The sequence below is a fragment of the Homarus americanus genome, unplaced genomic scaffold (genome assembly GCF_018991925.1).
Source record: "Homarus americanus isolate GMGI-L3 unplaced genomic scaffold, GMGI_Hamer_2.0 scaffold4896, whole genome shotgun sequence".
Classification (NCBI taxonomy): Eukaryota; Metazoa; Arthropoda; class Malacostraca; order Decapoda; family Nephropidae; genus Homarus; species Homarus americanus.
Genome location: NW_024749657.1, coordinates 2,327,110 through 2,346,625, shown reverse-complemented (window position 1 = coordinate 2,346,625; position 19,516 = coordinate 2,327,110). Strand labels below are relative to the sequence as shown.

The window sequence follows — 19,516 nt, the reverse complement described above, 5'->3', positions numbered from 1 at the left end:
TTGTTAATTTTTCTTTCTTAGCCCAGTCACTATACAGTCTCTTATGTCAAAAGTGCATATCATATTCCTCATGTTGTCCTCCCCATTACCTCCCATTGAGGGATATCGGATGCAAAAGCAGCCTTGAGAAGCAGAGGGCCCTCTAGAGTTGAGTTTATCCAACCATCACTCATTATGCTCAGGAGGGGTACGAGACTAATACCAAGGCTGGTTCTGGCCACTGATGTAAGGTCTCCTGGGTTTAAACCAATAGATTATGAGTGCATTTCACAAGATGCTCAGTGATAGGCACCTGCCACTTGGCCACAAAACAGATTACCTAAGTTCAATCCTTCATCTTTTATGATGGCATACTGCTGTAACTACAGTATTACAACTTATGCATCTAAAGTACTGTATCACAACAAATTTGATTACAATCCACAAACCAATAAATACTATTTGATCTCTTTCACTCTACTCGTACATCTTTCATCTGTTATGTCCTGTACTGTATGCATAATATTTTCTGACATTCTCTTTTTGTGACACCAAATTTTCCCCAGCCTTATATGTCTTCTGTTTTCTATTAACACACATCTTTAATAACAACTTACACCTTATTGTTACACATACTGTACATTTTTTGGGTCCTGATCCTTCTGGACATTCTCTTACCAAATAGAGATTGGTGTAGAATTTCTAGGATGTTCTGTACATATTTCATCTCCTAAAAGTGTTAAAGATATAAATATACAGAAGACTCTTGAAATTTACTCAGGAAATTCCAATCGCAGTTTAGATTTCACACAGGTTAAACATTAATTCTTTGCTTGTCCCGAGAAACAAGAACTTGCAGGAAGGATGAAGTTCTCCTGTGAGTAATAATGAGTCAGGAAATAAAGGAAGGAGGCAGGGAAAAACAAAAGGAAAAAATGATAACGAAAATGATATATACAGTACAGCGAGAAAATGTATGTTTATGATACAAAAGAAGTAATGAATCACTCACGGGTACTAAGTGTGATACTGGCGAAAGAAATGAACATCAGAGGGAGAAAGAAGGCTTATCTTTTATGATATTCACATGTCTAATTTGCCTATACAGTAAGTCCGCGCTTAACGTCATCCCGCTTAACGTTGTTTTGGTATTACGTCGCTAAACTTTAGAGATAAAAAATTTGTTTAACAGCCGTGATCCGATACTACGTCGTTTCGTGTTGTCACAGACTACTTTCTACGGCGCACCACCCTCTCTCGTCTGGCCGTGCTACATTCTCTCAGCTCGGCGCAGAGTCTCAGTGACTCACCACCCTCCTTCCCACCCTTCTCCTCCAATCCCACCCTCCTCCACCGCTCCTGCCATACTCCTCCCCTCCTGCCATCCGCCTCCTCCGCTTCACTACCCACCACACACTCACTCTACCACCTCCGCCCATCGGTGAGTACCAATACAAACTTAGTAGTTGTATATGTATACATTATTTTCTATAGAAATGGCAATGATTTTCTATATATATATAATGTGTTTCATGGGGCAAAGGGAGGCTCAGGAACGTAACTCCTGTATTTTATCTATTTCTAATGGGGAAAATTGATCCGCTTTACGTTGTTTCGTAGAACGTCGCATTTTCAGGAACGTGACCCTGACGGTAAGCGAGGACTTACTGTATATCTTATCCTCAATTACCTCTCTAATGGTGCAAGGCACACTTAATATTAATTAGGAATCATAAAATAATTAACCATGCAAGGTTATTGTGATTAAAGCGGCGTACCTCGCAACACAATGACTCTGATGGGAACACGAAGAAGCTTGGTTGGTGATCCTAGCCTCTGAGTACCAATGGTAATCTTGTAGGCATACTTCAGCAGCTGACCACGATAAGTTGGAGGAGCATCACATGGAAGTATCTCTCTGTATACAACTGTTGAAACAATAATGATTAGAAAGGAAGGATCAATCCTAAAATTCCATTTTATGGCTAAGTCTGGAATTAAGCTGCTTGAGTATAAACACACCAAGCTTTTGGTCTAAACATAAACAAAAAACTTACTTATCTTTATTTTATGATTAAGGGGAAGAAATACGTGATCTACAAGATCCATACAAGGTGCTAGAAAAACACCTCCAGGCAGAACCTGTCTTTGCCCGAGACCATGATGTATTTAGTAGCAGGATACACCATCTGGCCAGACAACATTTTTGCTGCAAATAGTTCCTTATCCAGTTGTATCAGGTGTTTCAGAGCCAAAAGGCTTCACATCAGGGGTCAAAACTCTCATAAAGGCTCATGAATTTCAAATCAATTTTGGTCATAAAAAGGACATACATTACCTGTACTTTAACCCTCCCAGCTCTCTCTCTCATCTTAACTAGACAAGAGGAAGAGAAGCCAGCTCACTTGTTTTTTTCCCCTCAGTCATATACCAGTTCTTAAAATTTTAATTCTTCATGACCTACAGGCCATCAACACATAACTCAAGATTCTAAACAGCTCAGAAGGAGATTATGTCACAAGAACATACTAATAACATTCCAGTAGGAGCCACATCTACAAAGAATTAACTACTTCTACATTAACCTTGCAAGCACATTATAGCCACACAATCAGAGTAAAGGACTTTTTGTACATAAAATCCCATTTTCTAGTTGAGCCCATTGCCAGATGGCTTTTGTAATACACTATACCCTCATTAATTCGACAAAAAATGGGCTCTGGGTGACTCAAATTACCGAAAAATACGAATTAACTGAGTTCGGAATATTTCAACATTATTCAACAATTTCCAAATTTTTTTATTCAATTATTTGCTAATTTTCTGTTCAGTTTTTGCACCTTGCCTTGGCTGCCACATAAAATAATCTATTTATAATTACAGTGCAAACATAAATATTTTTACTGTACAGTCCTGCAAGAAGAATATTGATACAGTCAAGGTGGAGTGTGTAAAGTCAGCCCCACCCTTATGGGACAGCGGATCGTTGTCAGTGATGCCACTCGTGAAAAAACAAAGTTTACCACATTCGTGTGTGTAAATTTTTCCAGATCGCAAAACAAAATTTTGCGGTATGAGAAAATTATATCTAATTACAATTATTTTATTTATAATCAATATAATTCTAGAAAATGTAAAAAATTTATAAAGCATACATAAATATAATTGATAATCAAATGAAATTAGACACTCAGTATTCTGCATTAAAAAAGAAAAAAATCTATTCATTGGACGATTTGGGATGAGACTAAACTTAAGTTCTGTCTGAGTAAATCAAAGCAGAAATTTTACTTAATATTAAAACAAGTAGACTTGTTGTACTGTAGTACAGTAATTTGTCATACAACGCTTGAGACAATTATAAAACCAGTTCAGTGTTATTGTTTAAGTGACCAGGGTGAGTGGAGGGAGGGAGGGAGGGCAGGTGTGTGACTCAGCCTGTGCCCTGACAGATATGTCACTGGTCTAGAAAATATGACTTACCGGGTATTTCAGAGAGGACAGACATTTTAACTTTCTTTATTTGACCCAGCAAAATAAAATAAGAGAGATTCCAGTTGTTTAGGTGTGCAAAATTGCCAATTCATGGGCTCAGAGGTGCCAAATTACTTACCAAATTACTAAGCATATTAAGTGTCAAAAGAAGATTGTTATATCTAAGTTAACTATGACTTAAATATAAAAAGAGAAATTAATACAAAACAAAAATACTTATAGAATACTTCAATGTTTGGAAGGTTTTAAAAATATTCTTTCAAACATTCAAGGTTGGGGTAAAATTTTCAAGATCTAGCAACAAATTACAAGTAGTGGCCCCATTGGTTGCTGTCCAGCCACCACCCTCAACACACAGCAAGCATCCAAGCAGTACCACAATCAAGCTCTTATACTTCCATTTCTCAATAAAAACTAGGAAAGAATGTCACGGCTTTGTTTAATAAATTTATGAAACATTTTATCCAATCAAGTTTTATATTAAATGACATTACAAGACCATCCATGCTGGACAGGTTCCAGGCCATCATTGAAGAGCAGGGCAGTTGGACTGGCTACCAAATGAATAATTTTGGTGACCATATGTGTCATGCATAATTTCTATAATCTAAAGAATAGATTATTTCAATTATTATTTTACCTATTTTTTAACTGTAAATATTTAAAAAGATATTGAGTGTGTATAACATTAGCTAGGCAGCATTTATGGTTACCTATACTAGTACAGAACAAAGTTAAGAAGAAAACACCAGAAATTCAAGATGTTGGTTGGGTCAAATGATGAGCAGGACAGGAGGATGTATGCAAGAGCCAGAAACCAAGCAAAGATAGAATGTAGAAGGGCTGAAAAGGAGTTCCAGAGGCTGGTTGCAAGCGAGGTCAAGTCAAACCCAAAGGCGTTTTACCGCTATGCAAAGTCAAAATTAAAAATGCGAGTAGGAGTATCAAACCTGAGGCTTGAAGATGGTAGTTACGCAGATTCTGACCAGGATAAAGCTGAGGCATTGAACAGCTTCTTTTCCTCGATGTTCACAAGAGAGGATGCGATTACCCTTCCTGCATTTGAGGACAGACGGTTCGACACAGCACTGACCCACATTGTGTTCACAGAAGAAAGTATAAGAAATAAGCTGTCAAAACTAAAGGTCCATAAGAGTCTCGGCCCTGACATGGTGCATCTTAGAGTGCTAAGGGAGTTGTGCAACGAGCTTGCACAACTTGCCTGGATGAACAAAAGGTCCCAATGAATGGAAAGTGGCTTATGCAAGTCCTATCTTCAAGAAGGGTGATCGTCACTCCATGAACAACTATAGACCGGTGAGCCTGACCAGCATAATATGTAAAGTACTTGAGATTATTATCAGAGATGCCGCAATGGAACATCTACTATGAAACAACCTTGTAAAGGATTGCCAACACGGTTTTATGCCGGGGCGCTCCTGCTTAGCACAATTGCTCAAGGTAGTGGATATTTGGACCCATATTCTGGATCGGGGTGGTAATATCGACAATATTTACCTAGATTTTGCCAAGGCTTTCAACAGTGTACCCCACTAAATACTGAAAATCAAACTGGAAGGGTTCAGAATTCAGGGAAATGTCCTAGCATGGACAGAAGACTTTCTACATGAACGCAAGCAGTGTGTGGTGATTAATGGCACGAAATCATCATCCGAACCTGTCACAACGGGGTACCACAGGGCAGTGTATTGGGCCCGCTGTTGTTTGTTTGTTTCATAAATGACATGCCTGACGTTGTACACTCCTCCATACAAATTTTTGCCGATGACGCCAAGTTATTTCGGGAAATCAATAACCAAACAGACTGTAAAGAGCTGCAGAAGGACCTCTATGGGCTCCAAGAATGGTCGAAGAAATGACTGCAGAGATTCAATGTCGCGAAGTGTAAGAGGATGCACCTGGGGCGTACCAACGGTAAGGAAGCGTATCATATTTCCCAACGGAATGAAGAAACTGCACTATTTGAGACTGAATGTGAGAAGGACCTAGGTGTGTATGTTGACAATGAGCTGAAGTTCTCGGGCCATTGCGAGAAGAAGGTAAATCAGGCAAATAAATTATTGGGTCTTATAAGAAGGTCGTTCAGATATTTAGACGGTCCATCCCTCGTAACGATCTTCAAGAGTGAAGTGCTTCCCCATCTGGCCCCCGATATATGCTAGGGACTGTCAGTTGGTTGAAAATGTTCAAAGGAGGGCCACCAGACTGGTGCCTGCACTTCGGCACCTCTGCTACCCTGAGAGATTGAAGCGCCTCAACTTGCCTCGCTTATACTACAGACGGGCAAGGGGAGACCTAGTTGAGGTGTATAAGCATCTCAAGGGGCACTACTCAGTCGAGTGTCCTTACTTGGAGCTGGTGGAAGCTCGCCCCACAAGGAGTCACAGCTCAAGATTGAAGAAGCCGCAAGTCAAGAAAACTGTGAGGGCAAACTTTTTTGGAGTGAGAGTTGTGAACTCTTGGAACAATCTACCAAAAAGTGTTGTGACGGCACTGAGTGTGAGCTCTTTCAAGACAAGACTTGACCAACACTGGAGCAGGTTCAGGTACATTCAGGAGCCGGTGCATGCCCAGTACTTGCCAACAGTGCGTAACAGAGACGTGACCGATTGCCCAAGCAGCTAACGAGCCGATCATTTGGTGATGAAGATAAAAGAAAAGGAAAAGTAACAGAAACATGACCAATCGCCCAAGCAGCTAACGAGTCGATCAGTGGTGAAGAGGATAAAAGTAAAGTAAAAAAAAGTATAACTAATAATAAAATATGGTCATGCTGCTTTTACCTTATTTTTCCACCCAACCTTAATGAATGGTGTTGTGACCTACTTCTTGTTGTGACACATTTTTATATTAATCGTGTTGCTCATATGTCAGCTATACTCCCAACCTGTCATCCACTGTAGGGCTCACGCCAAGCTTACGTGTGTACTGTAGATCCTATGATAAGGTTGTTATAATGGAGAGTGATAAAGTATTCTCTTATGAACCATATTATTCCTCACATTCATGCTCAGTATACTGGCTACCAATCTGAGGGACAATATAACTTGGAGGATTCTGTTATTATCGTTGTGAACACCAGCCACCAAGAAACACACAGTCCATTATGTCAAGATTATCTAATACTGTAATGATTTAACCTATTATGTCAGTAATGTACAGTCGGCCTTGATTGGGTAAAATGTTTCGGGAATTTATGAAACAAAACAGTTACATCCTTTCCCACTCATTATTGAGAAATGGAAGTATCAGAGCTCGATTGTTGAACTGTGAGGGTGCTTGTTTGAGTGTTAGTCAGCGAGGCACGGACAAGCCACCATCCGGTAACAGTGAGGTCGGACTTTCCACCTTCCATCTTGACTGTACAGTATCTAGAACCTTCGTCTGGAGTGTAGGTAGGAGAATAAATCATGGTGAAGTTTACCTCCAAGATTATTATAAGGTATTGGCCGATAGGGTTAAGACTGAGATAAGAAAAGCAAAAAGGAATAATGAACTGAAGGTAGCAAGGGAGGCAAAGTAAAACCCCAAGGGATTCTATCAGATGTATCAAACTAAAACACGAGAAAAGATTGGACCAATACAGTCAGATACCGGCGAGCTAACTGATAACGACGGAGAAATGAGCAATAATCTGAATAAAAATTTTTCAACAGTTTTCACCACCGGAAATTTAAACATGATACCCGAGGCACCGACTCTATACAGAGATAGTGAAGAAAATAAATTAAGCGAGATAGTAGTGACTATTAACGATGTTAGTAAGCAAATAGACAAACTAAAGCCTAATAAGTCACCAGGTCCCAGTGAGATATTTGCCAGAGTATTAAAGGAATGTAAGGAAGAGGTTAGTATGCCCTTAGCAAAGTCGTTTAACATGTCCTTAAAAATGGGTGTAGTACAAGAATCCCGGAGAATAGCGAATGTAATACCGATTTTCAAGAAGGGAGATAGATCACTATCCTCTAACTACCGTCAAATCAGTCTAACATCAATTGCAGGCAAATTACTGTAAGCAATTATTTCAAACTCTATTCGAAATCACCTGGAGAAGCACAAGTTGATCAATGATTCCCAACATCGCTTCACAAGCAGGCGTTCAAGTCTAACTAATCTATTAACATTCTTTTCATCTGTTTTTGAATCAGTGGACGAGGAGCACAATTATGATGTGGTGTATCTCGACTTAAGCAAAGCCTTCGACAGAGTCCCCCACGAAAAACTATTAAGAAAAGTGGAGGCTCATGGCATTAAAGGAGAAATATTCTAAAATGGATTAGGGAGTGGTTACAGGACAGGAGACAGCGAGTGAGCATTAACGGCACTAAATCCGATTGGAGCAATGTCACTAGTGGAGTTCCCCAAGGCTCAGTACTTGGATCATTATTATTTATTATATACATAAATGACATAGATATTGGCGTAGACAGCAACATAAGTAAATTTGCTGATGACACTAAAATAGGGCGTGTAATTAAATCTGACGAGGACTCCGCAAAACTACAGGAAAATCTAAACAAATTTTTTGAATGGTCTGAAAAATGGCATATGAAATTCAAAGTGGAAAAATGTAAAGTACTCAGTATAGGAGATGTAAACAGGGAAACCAGATACCAGATGAACAACAATGTTATTGAGAAATCCGTCTGCAAGAAAGATTTAGGAGTAATCTTAAGCCAAGTAAACAATGTGTATTTGCTCGAAACAAGGCTAATAAAGTACTTGGGTTCATACAAAGGAGTGTTAGTTACAAGACTAGCTTGTGAGACCTCACTTGGATTACGCAGTTCAATTCTAGTCACCGTATTACAGAATGGATATAGAATCCTTGGAAATAATTCAGAGGAGAATGAAAGACTAATCCCGGGCATTAGGTTAAAGCATCTTAATTTGCACTCCCTTGAGAGACGTAGAATGAGGGGTGATATGATAGAGGTGTATAAATGGAAGTCAGGGCTGAACAAAGGGGACATTACAAAGGTACTCAAACTATCCAACCTGGAGCGAACTCGTAACAATGGTTTTAAATTAGACAAATTTTGATTTAGGCGCGAAATAGGTAAACATTGGTTTGGAAATAGAATAGTGGATGAGTGGAACAAGTTACCAAATATGATCATTAAGTCGAATACGCGGGATAGCTTCAAACTAAGGTTGGACGGATATATGAGCAATAGGGGTTGGGTGTAAATGGGACTGCCCAGTATGGGCCAATAGGCTCGCTGCAGTTTCCTCCACTCTTATGTTCTTATATAATAAATATAACACTGCGAGGTGAGGTGACAAGGCGAGGGGTGTGGTAACAAGGCGAGAGGTGAGCTGATGAGGCAGAAGGTGAGGTGATGAGGCAAGAGTTGAGATGACGAGGCAGGTGGTGAGGTGACATGACAAGACACTTACACAGCACACACATTAAACTACTACACCATTGTTTTGCAACATATTAATTTCTATTCTATAATTACAGTGGTCCCTCGGTTAACGAGCGCCTTGGTTAACGAGATTTCGGTTAACGAGTCACCTCCCATAAGATTCTCAAATTCGGTTAACGAGCAACCCCTCGGTTAACGAGTTTCTTACGAGCCGACCTCAACAAGTTTTGGCTTGCACTGGGCGGTCAACCAGCTGTAGTATTAGTCCGCCAATACATTAATCGGTTCTAGGGCTTAAATTCCTTACTATTTTAGTAAATATCAAGAAGTTTATACTATTCAATAATTTTAAAAGTTTAATATTAAATTTTTTAGTCATTTTAACAATTATTGAACATAATTGAAGGTAAAGTGACTAGTTTAATGCGGCATCCAGCCTCTTAACACAGCAAACAGGCATTAGTCTCTCTCTGTTTTCAGTGGAGGTAACATCTTGCTTGAGACTCTCTTCAACTAAACACTTTTTTTCTGTGTTTCCAAGCAAATTATTGATCATTTTGAAATTTATTTTACATATTGACAATATATAGCGCAGTGCAGTGTTATTTTAAAGAAAATATTCTTTATTTACAACAAGTTTAACTTTAAAAAGCACGTGTTGACATTGTTTGAATCCAGCATGGGGCCTAAGAGATCAAGAAAAGCGATTTCAATCCAAACCAAGCAGGAAATCATAAAAAAACATGAACAAGGCATTAGAACAAATGCGCTATGCAAAGAATATGGCATGTCGACATCAACTGTGTCGACAATTCTTGCACAGAAAGACAAATTTAAAGAAGTGAAAGTGAGAGACAAATCTACAAGAGTGTTTAAAAGTAGATCCCTAATTGCAGAAACTGAGAGGTTACTTATCATCTGGATTAGGGAAAAACAGATGAAAGGTGATTCAGTTTCTACTGAATTCATTTGTGAAAGAGCCAGGGAGATTTACGAACATTTAAAGACAGATCAACCTGGTTCTTCAGGCACAGAATTTGAAGATTTTCGGGCCAGCAAAGGCTGGTTCGAAAAATTTAAGAAAAGAAGTGACATTTTCAGTGTTGTTAGGCATGGTGAAGCTGCTAGTGCTGATAAGGAAGGGGCAGCAAAGTTTTTAGATGAATTTAAAAAACTGATGGAAGAAGAAAATTATCTTCCACAGCAAGTGTTCAATGTGGACGAAACTGGGCTGTTCTGGAAAAAGATGCCCAAAAGAACATTCATCACCAGAGATGAAGCCTCTTTACCTGGGCATAAACCCATGAAAGACCGTCTCACTCTATTGCTTGGTGCCAATGCTTCAGGGGATTTCCGACTGAAGCCTATGCTTGTCTACCACTCTGAAAACCCCAGGGTGTTCAAGCAACAGAAAGTGGTAAGAACAAAGCTTGGAGTTTATTGGAAGTCCAACCATAAGGCATGGGTGACAAGACAGCTCTTTAATGAATGGGCTGTTGATGTGTTTTGCCCTTCTGTCAAGAGCTACCTAACCACCAATAAACTCCCTTTAAAGGCTCTTCTCCTCATGGATAATGCTCCTGGTCATGACCCTGACCTTGCCAGAAATTTGGAGTATCAATTTGACTTTGTGAAAGTGTTGTTTTTGCCTCCAAACACTACATCAATCATACAGCCAATGGACCAGAATGTGATCAGCAACTTCAAGAAGTTGTACATGAAGAAAATGTTTAGGAGGTGTCATCAGGCAACTTCCAATGATCCTGAACTAACACTGAAACATTTCTGGAAGACACAATTCAACATCCTGGAGGCTGTAAAATTGATTGTGTCATCATGGCAAGAAGTCTCCACTAGATCCCTCAATTCTTCATGGAAAGCACTGTGGCCATCAGTAGTCCATGATTTTGAGGGATTTGAGGAAGAAACCGAGTTGGACCAGGAGATTGTGTCCATTGGTCAGTCAATGGGCCTTGAAGTGGAGGAAGAGGATGTGGAAGAGCTTGTGATGTCTCATGAGGAGGAACTTACTCCTGATGACTTGAAGCAACTGGATGAGATGTTGCAGGTAGAGGCTGACAGTGGTGAGGAGGAAATTGAAAGTGATGACCATATGTCAGCTAAACAGTTGAAAGATGTGATTTACCACTGGGAGAAGTTCAGGGAACTGGCTTCAAAGCACCCAGAAGTGGAAAAACTGAACTAACTTTGTGTCATGTTGAGGACTCAGTGGTCTCCTTCTTTAAACATAAGTTAATGGTGAGGAGGACAGATGCCCCACAGACCACAATTGACACTTTCTTCAGTAAAAGGCAGAGGGAACAAGATGCTATCCCTCAGCCTTCCACTTCAAGAAGGAGAGAGGATGTTCATGGTGGAGAATTTGTCAGTCCAAAGGTTCCTGACATTTTCATGGAAGGTGACTCACCTTCCAAGAAGCAGTAAAATGCTTCTCCTCCACCTCCACTTCCTTCTCTTCTCCCTTCTCCTCCTCCACCTCCCACTTCAAATTCACATCATCATCATCATCCAGGAGCCTTCTACATACACACCTCAAAGTAAGTGAACTTTTCTACCTTTTTTGTTGAATTTAGGCAATTTTCGGTGAGCTGGAACCAAATACTCAAAAACCCATTGAAACAATGGTTTCAGTTTATGAGATTTTCGGTTAACGAGCAACCTGCTGGAACGGATTGTGCTCGTTAACCGAGGGACCACTGTACTTGATACAAGATGGCTCGATTTGGCTACTTTTGCACTTAAACAACTGATCAGTGAATAAACCAGAGCATATCAGATTCAGTATACACCAATATAATATACAGTATATTAAATTCTGATAAATACACTACAATATTATTTATTAATTGCTCAAGACAGATCCTGTGGTAAGTACCAACCCTCTTCAGCAGTGACAACAATGGTGCTTGAGAGATAGTGGGTGTTGGCAACATTGTTAGGGAGAGCGGGACCGATCAGCTGTTAGTTCTCTGTAAACAATAGACTGGGAATATACTACGGAACAATAGCTCATCTGGGATTGAGTGTGTGACTTTGGGGGGAAACTTAATTCTTTTTTTATTATGTTTTACTAACCCGACACCAAGTGAACCTAAATAATATGGGTGAGTTGTCCTCTCGTCCCTCCACCTCCACCACCTCCTCCCCTTCACGGCTATGTATTCAAATGTAGTTTTGTACAGTACAGTATCTTAATATAATTCACATACATACAAGGTGGTATGAGTGCATTTATCCCATCTTCTACTAAAACTTTCACTTTACAATCATGGTTTGATCGCTCCTGTTCTCTTGCCTGTAGGGAGAGAGATAGGGCATATCAAGCTATGAAACTATCACGTTCTCCTATTACCCAATCCTCTTTCATTACTTCTAGGAATCGTTGTAAGGCTAATCTTCATAGGGCCAAAGCAGAATTTTATAAATAGAAAGACCGCTGTCCTGAATAACTCTTCTTCTAGTAAATCCTTCTGATCTTTAACCAAAAACATCTGTAATAACTTCTGCACTACTTCTTTTCCTCCTCTCTTCCAACCTGATAACTCTATAGCCAACTCTCCCCCTGACAAAGCCAATCTCTTTGGCACCTTTTTGTCCTCTAACTCCACCTTAGATGATTCCAACTCTATCCCTCCTAATCCTGCTCCTCCTACTGAACTATGGACTTTCCTATAATCTCCATTTATAGGGATGCTGGTGTGTTATCCAGTTTGGATGTGAGTAAGGCACATGGACCGGACGGAATACCCCTTCGTGTTCTGAGGGAGTGTGCTGAAGTTCTGGCCCCTGTGCTTGCTCGCCTCTTTCGCCTTTGCCTCAAAACCCAAGAAGGGTGACTATCGCCCCATTGCCCTAACTTCATCCCTCGCTTAAGATTTTCAAAACTATCTTCAACTCTCATTTTCTCCGTCACCTTGAACGCCTTTCTCTTTTGTCGGATCACGAGTCTGGCTTTCGCCAGGCGAGATCTACTGGTGATCTGCTCTCCTACTGCACCCATCTTTGGTCATCCTCTCTTAGGGATTATGGGGAAACTTTCGTCGTGGCCCTCGACATCTCCAAAGCATTTGACAGGGTATGGCACAAGTCTTTGCTTTCTAAACTTCCCTCTTATGGTTTCTCTCCCCCACTTTATTCTCTAATTTCTAGCTTCCTTGAGAACCGAACCATGGCAGTTGTTGTCGAGGGATCAATCTCTCGCTCTTTCTCTACCAATAGTGGTGTCCCACAGAGGAGACGACGACGACGACGACGACGACGACGACGACGACAACAACAACAATTTATACTAGTCATAATAATTCATAATAAATAAAATTTATGATAAAAAAACAAAAATAAAATAATGAAATAATGATGATAATAATACAGTAACTGTAATAATAATTATAATTTTAATAATAAAGAACTATAAATACAAAAATGATAAAAAAGATCAAAAGTGAGAAACGATATATGTATGTTGTGTTGTCAATGGTAAGAGAAACAATTGAGACCCTGCTATTGTGTGTAAATGAAACAGAAAGACAGATCAGCAACCTGGGACTTGGTCACAATTTTCGTGATGCCATATGACTGCAGGGTCTACCATTAGACAACACATTATGCTTCCAATATCTTCCCAGGTAGTAGTACCTCCCTGTTTGGTAGCTGCCTACTACCTACTGTACTGACAAAATTTTCGTTTATAACCCCCTTTAAAATGGCTGGCAAGCGTAAAAGTGAGAGTTCTTGTGGTGCTGAGAAGAAAAAGAGACAGTCAATTACTTTTTAGATGAAAATTAAAATAATATTGCAATATGAAAATGGAAAAACGGTAGCAACCATTTCACGCGATTTTGGCTTCTCTCACTCGACGATATCAACAATTTTGAAGGACAAGGAACGAATTCGTGAGGTAGTGAAAGGATCAGCACCTATAAAGGGAACAATAAAAACAAAAAAAAAGACAAGGTCCTCTTCATGCGATGGAAAAATTACTTGTGATGTGGATGGAAGATCAGCTGCAAAAGCGTGTACCCTTAAGTCTTCTAACCCTACAGGCTAAGGCAAGAAGCCTTTTCGAAAGCCTGAAAGAGCAGGCAGGAGATGAGAGAGACCAAAACTTCACAGAAAGTCATGGGTGGATCCAAAGGTTTAAGAAACGTTACAGTTTGCACAGTGTAAAGGTGAGTGGAGAGGCAGAAAGTGCTGGTGTGGGTGCTGCTGAAGCCTTTAAGGAGGAGCTAGATCGTGTCATCGTGGAGGGAAATTATTTGCCTGAGCAAATATTTAATGTGGATGAAACTGGCTTATTATGGAAGCGCATGCCTGAATGGACATACATCCACAAAGAGGCGAAAACCATGCTGGGATTCAAGGCATTCAAGGACCGAATCACACTTCTGTTGGGGGGGAATGTAGCTGGTTTCAAGGTAAAACCTTTCATGATATATCATTCACAGAACCCAAGGTAATTATAGTTGTATTGTTTGACGTATATAAAATATGAGAACCAGGCAACAGTAACTGTTTATATAACTATTGTTGTAAATTCGTCAGAATGTAAAGAAATTAACATATGTCACTGACTAATGAAAGAGGAAGTAAAGAAACAAATAAGTTTACTGTACAATATTTGGGTAATATCGGTCACCCAAGCCTAAAATTCACTGCTCTACAGTAGCTATACACTTTCTCGATAAAACATTTACAAGTATAGTGAAGCATAATATTCAGGGCCGGATTAAGCTTAATAGGGGCCTGAGGCACAGATCAACTTGGGGCCCCCTACCCTCAAGGTATGTATAAATAACAAGAACAAAATATACCCAAATTTATCAATGATTTCATCAATATTAAGCTTCTGCAAAATAACACATTTAATGTTCATAAGAGACAGAAAATTGAGACGTTGCTAGGACATCGTTGAACCAAGTTCATGTTTTATACGCTTCAACTTCGAGAATGTTTGGATTTGGGGGCCCCTTAGAGTCGGGGGGCCTGAGGCCAGTGCCTCAAGTGCCTCATGGTTAATCCGGCACTGATAATATTAGCTAAATTATCTTATAATGTTCTTGATAATTTTTACAATTTTCCTTGCAATGTCTGTGTCACTGTTATTTACTTACATCAAATCAAATCGTTATAAGATCAGAGTCAACAATCCTGATGTCAGTTTGTATAAATTTATACAATATGCATAATACCTAAACATAAGTCCTATACAGTGGGATTTGGGGTAATTGGTTCCAGCTCACTGAAAAGTACATACAAAGTAAAAAAAAAATGCAGTAAAGTACACTTACTTTGAGGTGTGTATGTAGAAGGCTCTTGGTTGATGATGATGATGGGAATTAGAAGCGGGGGGTGGAAGAGAAGGGAGAAGAGAAGGAAGTGGGGACGGAAGAGAAATCGCCCCATGATTGATGTCATCATTTCACCAATAAAATTTTAAGTTCACTTGGTGTAATTCTTATTTTCTTTAAATCAACACTGCACTGAGCTATATATTGTCAATATGTAAAATGAATTTTAGAATGACCAATAATTGTACTGTAAAAACATAAAAATAGTTTATGTTCAAGAGAGCCACAAGCAAGATGTTACCTCCACTGAACAGAGACACAAACTGACGCCTTGGTGGGTGAGTGAAGTGGCTGAGGGCGCACCAAAAACTAATTCCCTGTACTGCAATTATGTTAAATAAGTGTTAAAATGACTAATAATTTTAATATAAAACTTGGAAAAATATTTAATAGCACAACCTTCTTGATATTTACTCAAATGGGAACGAATATAAGCCCTATAACCAATTACTGTATTGGCGAACTAATCTACCAGCTGGTGAGCAAGCATTGTAAGAATTTCGTTAACCAAATTTTTGTTTGTTAACCGAATTGAATATCCTTATGGAAGGTAATTCGTTAACCGAAATTTCGTTAACCGAGGCATTCGTTAACCGAGGGACCACTGTATATAAGTACTGTACAGTATTGGAGCAAACTCGTTAAAATGTATAGAATAATAGGTAAATTATTTTTGACACAGGAAGAAGAAATAAGAAATGAAAACCAAAAAATGTGAGGTACGATAACCTGGCCATAGTCACCTCAGTCTACAGTCGCCCCTTTCACACTGCATTACAAACTACAAGTACTCCCCGATTTACGACGGGGTTAGGGACCGACATCCAGGTCGTAAGTCGGAAATGCTTAAATAACACAATGAAAATCGAAAATGAATGTCTCTTTTTCTTCTCAGCACCACAAAACTCTCACTTTTTAGCTTGCCAGCCATTTTAAAGTGAATTACAGATGAAAATTTTTTCTGTGTACTGAATTTGGGACTCGAAAATACATAATTTGACCAAATTTGGGTATGACTGAGGCAGGTCATAATAGTCACCACAGGTTAACACTCGATTATCACTCACCCCTTTACGTACTGCAACAGACACCGACGTCAGACACCTGTACAGTACCAGGTAGGGTTAAGACCGAGCTATCATTCATATTCAGTTCCATCCAAGCTGTATTATAAACTCTCTACCCAGATGGGTCTTGTAATAAAATGCCATTAGACAAGAGGGAAGAGGAGGTGCTACAAAAGTTCTAAGGAGAAGACAGACTTGTACCTTGAGGATAAATTACCATGTTTTGTCTGTCATTTAATAAGGCTGTGAGGATTGGATTCTTTGAGTATATAGTTCTCTAAAATTATTCTAAAACCCATGGATAAGAAGAGCTATCAGTATCCAGAGCTCCAATTATCATTGTTAAATACAAGCATACATCATAGAACACTATCTGGGTTTTATGAAGAAATAAAGAGAGAAGGGGGAAGTAGTGTTGGGGATAAATAATACTGTACCTTATTTCTTAAACTCCTTAAAGTATATATTTTTTTATAAATAACTAATACTAAAATATATATAAATTCATTTGCATCTACACATTTAAAGCAATATTCTTTGACAATAAAAAAAGTTAACTGATACTTAGTTTAAGAAGTATAAGCACCCTTTTGATCTAACTGCAAAACATGATACCCTTACATGATCGACTTTCACCAGGCAGGAGTTGGAGGTCACAGAAGAGGATCTTTGGTTTTGTTGATAGAACAACATGACCTCGTTCCCCTCTACACGGGGCAAATGATGTATCTGTTAACATGAAAAAGATTTGGCTTAAACTTTGTTATCATAGATAAAGGACAAACTTCATTCTAAGTCACATCTCTACAATTCTCAATTAAACTCTGTATACCTGTACTTTATTACTATCATTATAGTGGAAACAATTGAGGAGGAATAGAATGCACAAAATATGATGATTCTACAAAGGTGTTTGATATATGTGACACAGACTGACATCACACAATGTAGCAAAAGTTAATTTAATCTGGCTAAAGCAGTAAAGTAAACGATCATATTTCTACTGACCGAATCACAGTAATAGTCAAACAAACTCCAGTGGGTTTTAAAGTGCAAAATTCTGTTCTCAATGACACTGCAATTTTTCCATTGTTGTTTTTTGTCATATTAAGACATTTCCCAAGAAGACTGGTCATTTCATGAAAACCAAAGTCCACCACCTCTTTTCTGGGTAGGTGCAGAGAAAATTGAGGGGTGTTTGAACTTTTCTTGGGCTCAGAAGGTGTTGGTGAAGCACATCTTCCATTCATCGTGTGAAAGTGTGGAACAACTTACCCCCACCCATCCGAGCAAAGACGACGCTCCCTTCCTTTAAATCATCTCTTAAAAAATATCTATTGTCTAAGTATTAATATTTCTTGTAACACCTACTATATTTACAGTACCTGCTTTTATTGTTCCATCAAAACCGTTTTATCGGAAATTATAATGTACAATAAATAGATAAGTAATTACCATTGCAATAAACATATTGGCCAACTAGTCATAATCCTGACAGCTCTGTCCTCTTGTTCACCCTTAAGCCTGTACAACCCATGTTGTACTGCTCCCCCATTAAACTTATGTTTTTCAATTCCACTGTAATTTATGTATAGTATACTTATAATATACATAAATAAAAAAATAAATAAATAAAAAATAATAAAAAAATAAAATAAATAAATATTGAAGTGATAACCGTGATAACATTATGAGGTGTTCTTATTACCACCATGCTATTGTACTATTCCAGATGATACTAAATGTTACATAATACTTCCTTGAGATATATGTATAGTATATATCAGGTGCCTCAAAGAGAGCTCAGGTTCTCAACTGGCTCAGCCATGTTAATATTGTTATTATTATCCACTCTGTATCTGTGTTCTTCTGGCTAAATAAACTGTTTCAATTCAATTCAATTCAACTTCATCCCTTGTGAAGTGTCAGTTGTGAAGTGTCAGTTCCACCAAAGTGACGGGACACACGCACGCACGCACACGCACGCACGCACGCACACACACACACACACACACACACACACGGCAAAGAATGCTGTAGATAGCAAACTTACTTTCAGGTTGCCAAACTCGAAGTCAGGAATATAATAACTAGCCCCAGCTCTAGAATCCTCCCACATGGGGTCCCCTAGAATTTTGTACTCTCTCCCACCCTCTTTTATCTATTCCACCAAGATCTTCTTTCCCCAACACCCAATTCCTATCAAAAGGATCAACATATGCCTTTAAATCTACTAAACTCTTCAGATCCCCAACATCCTGTACTTCAACAACATAAACATTATCATTGGCAATCCCTGAAAACAAAATTTGATTTGTCTTTCATATTCACTGATGGGTAGAGAGGTGGGTCTGATCCTTGACCTATACAGTCAACTACAAGTGGACAGTTGGTATTCAATAGCAACACTTGTCTATCATTGTTGAATTGATTCTGTTCTTTTTTTTTCTTACTCAGTACTTGTCAGCTTTATATCACAGGTGTAAATTTTCAGTCTGTACCGATTTTTGTACAGTACAGCTCCTCCCCGACTTGCGACCTACTCGACTTACGACCACCCGCACTTACAACCTGCCTCAGTCGTACCAAAATTTTGTCAAATTACGTATTTTCGAGTCCCAACGTCAGTACACAGACAAAAAAAATTTTGTAATTCACTTTAAAATGGCTGGCAAGCTTAAAAGTGAGAGTTTTGTGGTGCTGAGAAGAAAAAGAGACACCATTTTAGTTTTTCTATGTATTATTTAAGCTAAACTTCCCCTGGAAGAGACAAACAAGTACAGCTCATCCCCAACTTACGACGGGGTTAGGGACCCAAATCCAGGTCGTAAGTCGAATTGGTCGTAAGTCGAAAATGCAGAAATAATACATAGAAAATCTAAAATGGGTGTCTCTTTTTCTTCTCAGCACCACAAAACTCTCAATTTTAAGCTTGCCAGTCATTTTAAAGTGAATTACAAACAAAAATTTTGTCAGTACACAGCGCAATCACTGACGTTGGGACTCGAAAATACGTAATTTGACAAAATTTTGGTACAACTGAGGCAGTCGTACGTCCAGGTGGTCGTAAGTCGAGTAGGCCGTAAGTCGGGGAGGATATGTATGTACACTATATGTATATACTGTATTGAAAAATATGTGGTCAAAGTTGATAGCTAGGAACACATCCCCCCTATTTACATTAATTCTTATTGGGGAAATTGCCTCAATATTC

General features: G+C 39.0%; 1 protein-coding gene across 1 annotated transcript in view; it reads right to left on the bottom strand.

Moving 5' to 3' along the window:
• Positions 1-19,516, bottom strand: part of LOC121853581 (RAB6A-GEF complex partner protein 2-like) — a gene marked incomplete at both ends in the record, with an annotated part of 72,657 nt that overhangs the window by 36,779 nt on the left and 16,362 nt on the right. Inside the window, 2 exon segments of the mRNA XM_042347805.1 lie at positions 1,758-1,907; positions 16,924-17,031. Of these exon segments, the coding sequence (XP_042203739.1) occupies positions 1,758-1,907; positions 16,924-17,031 (258 nt within the window).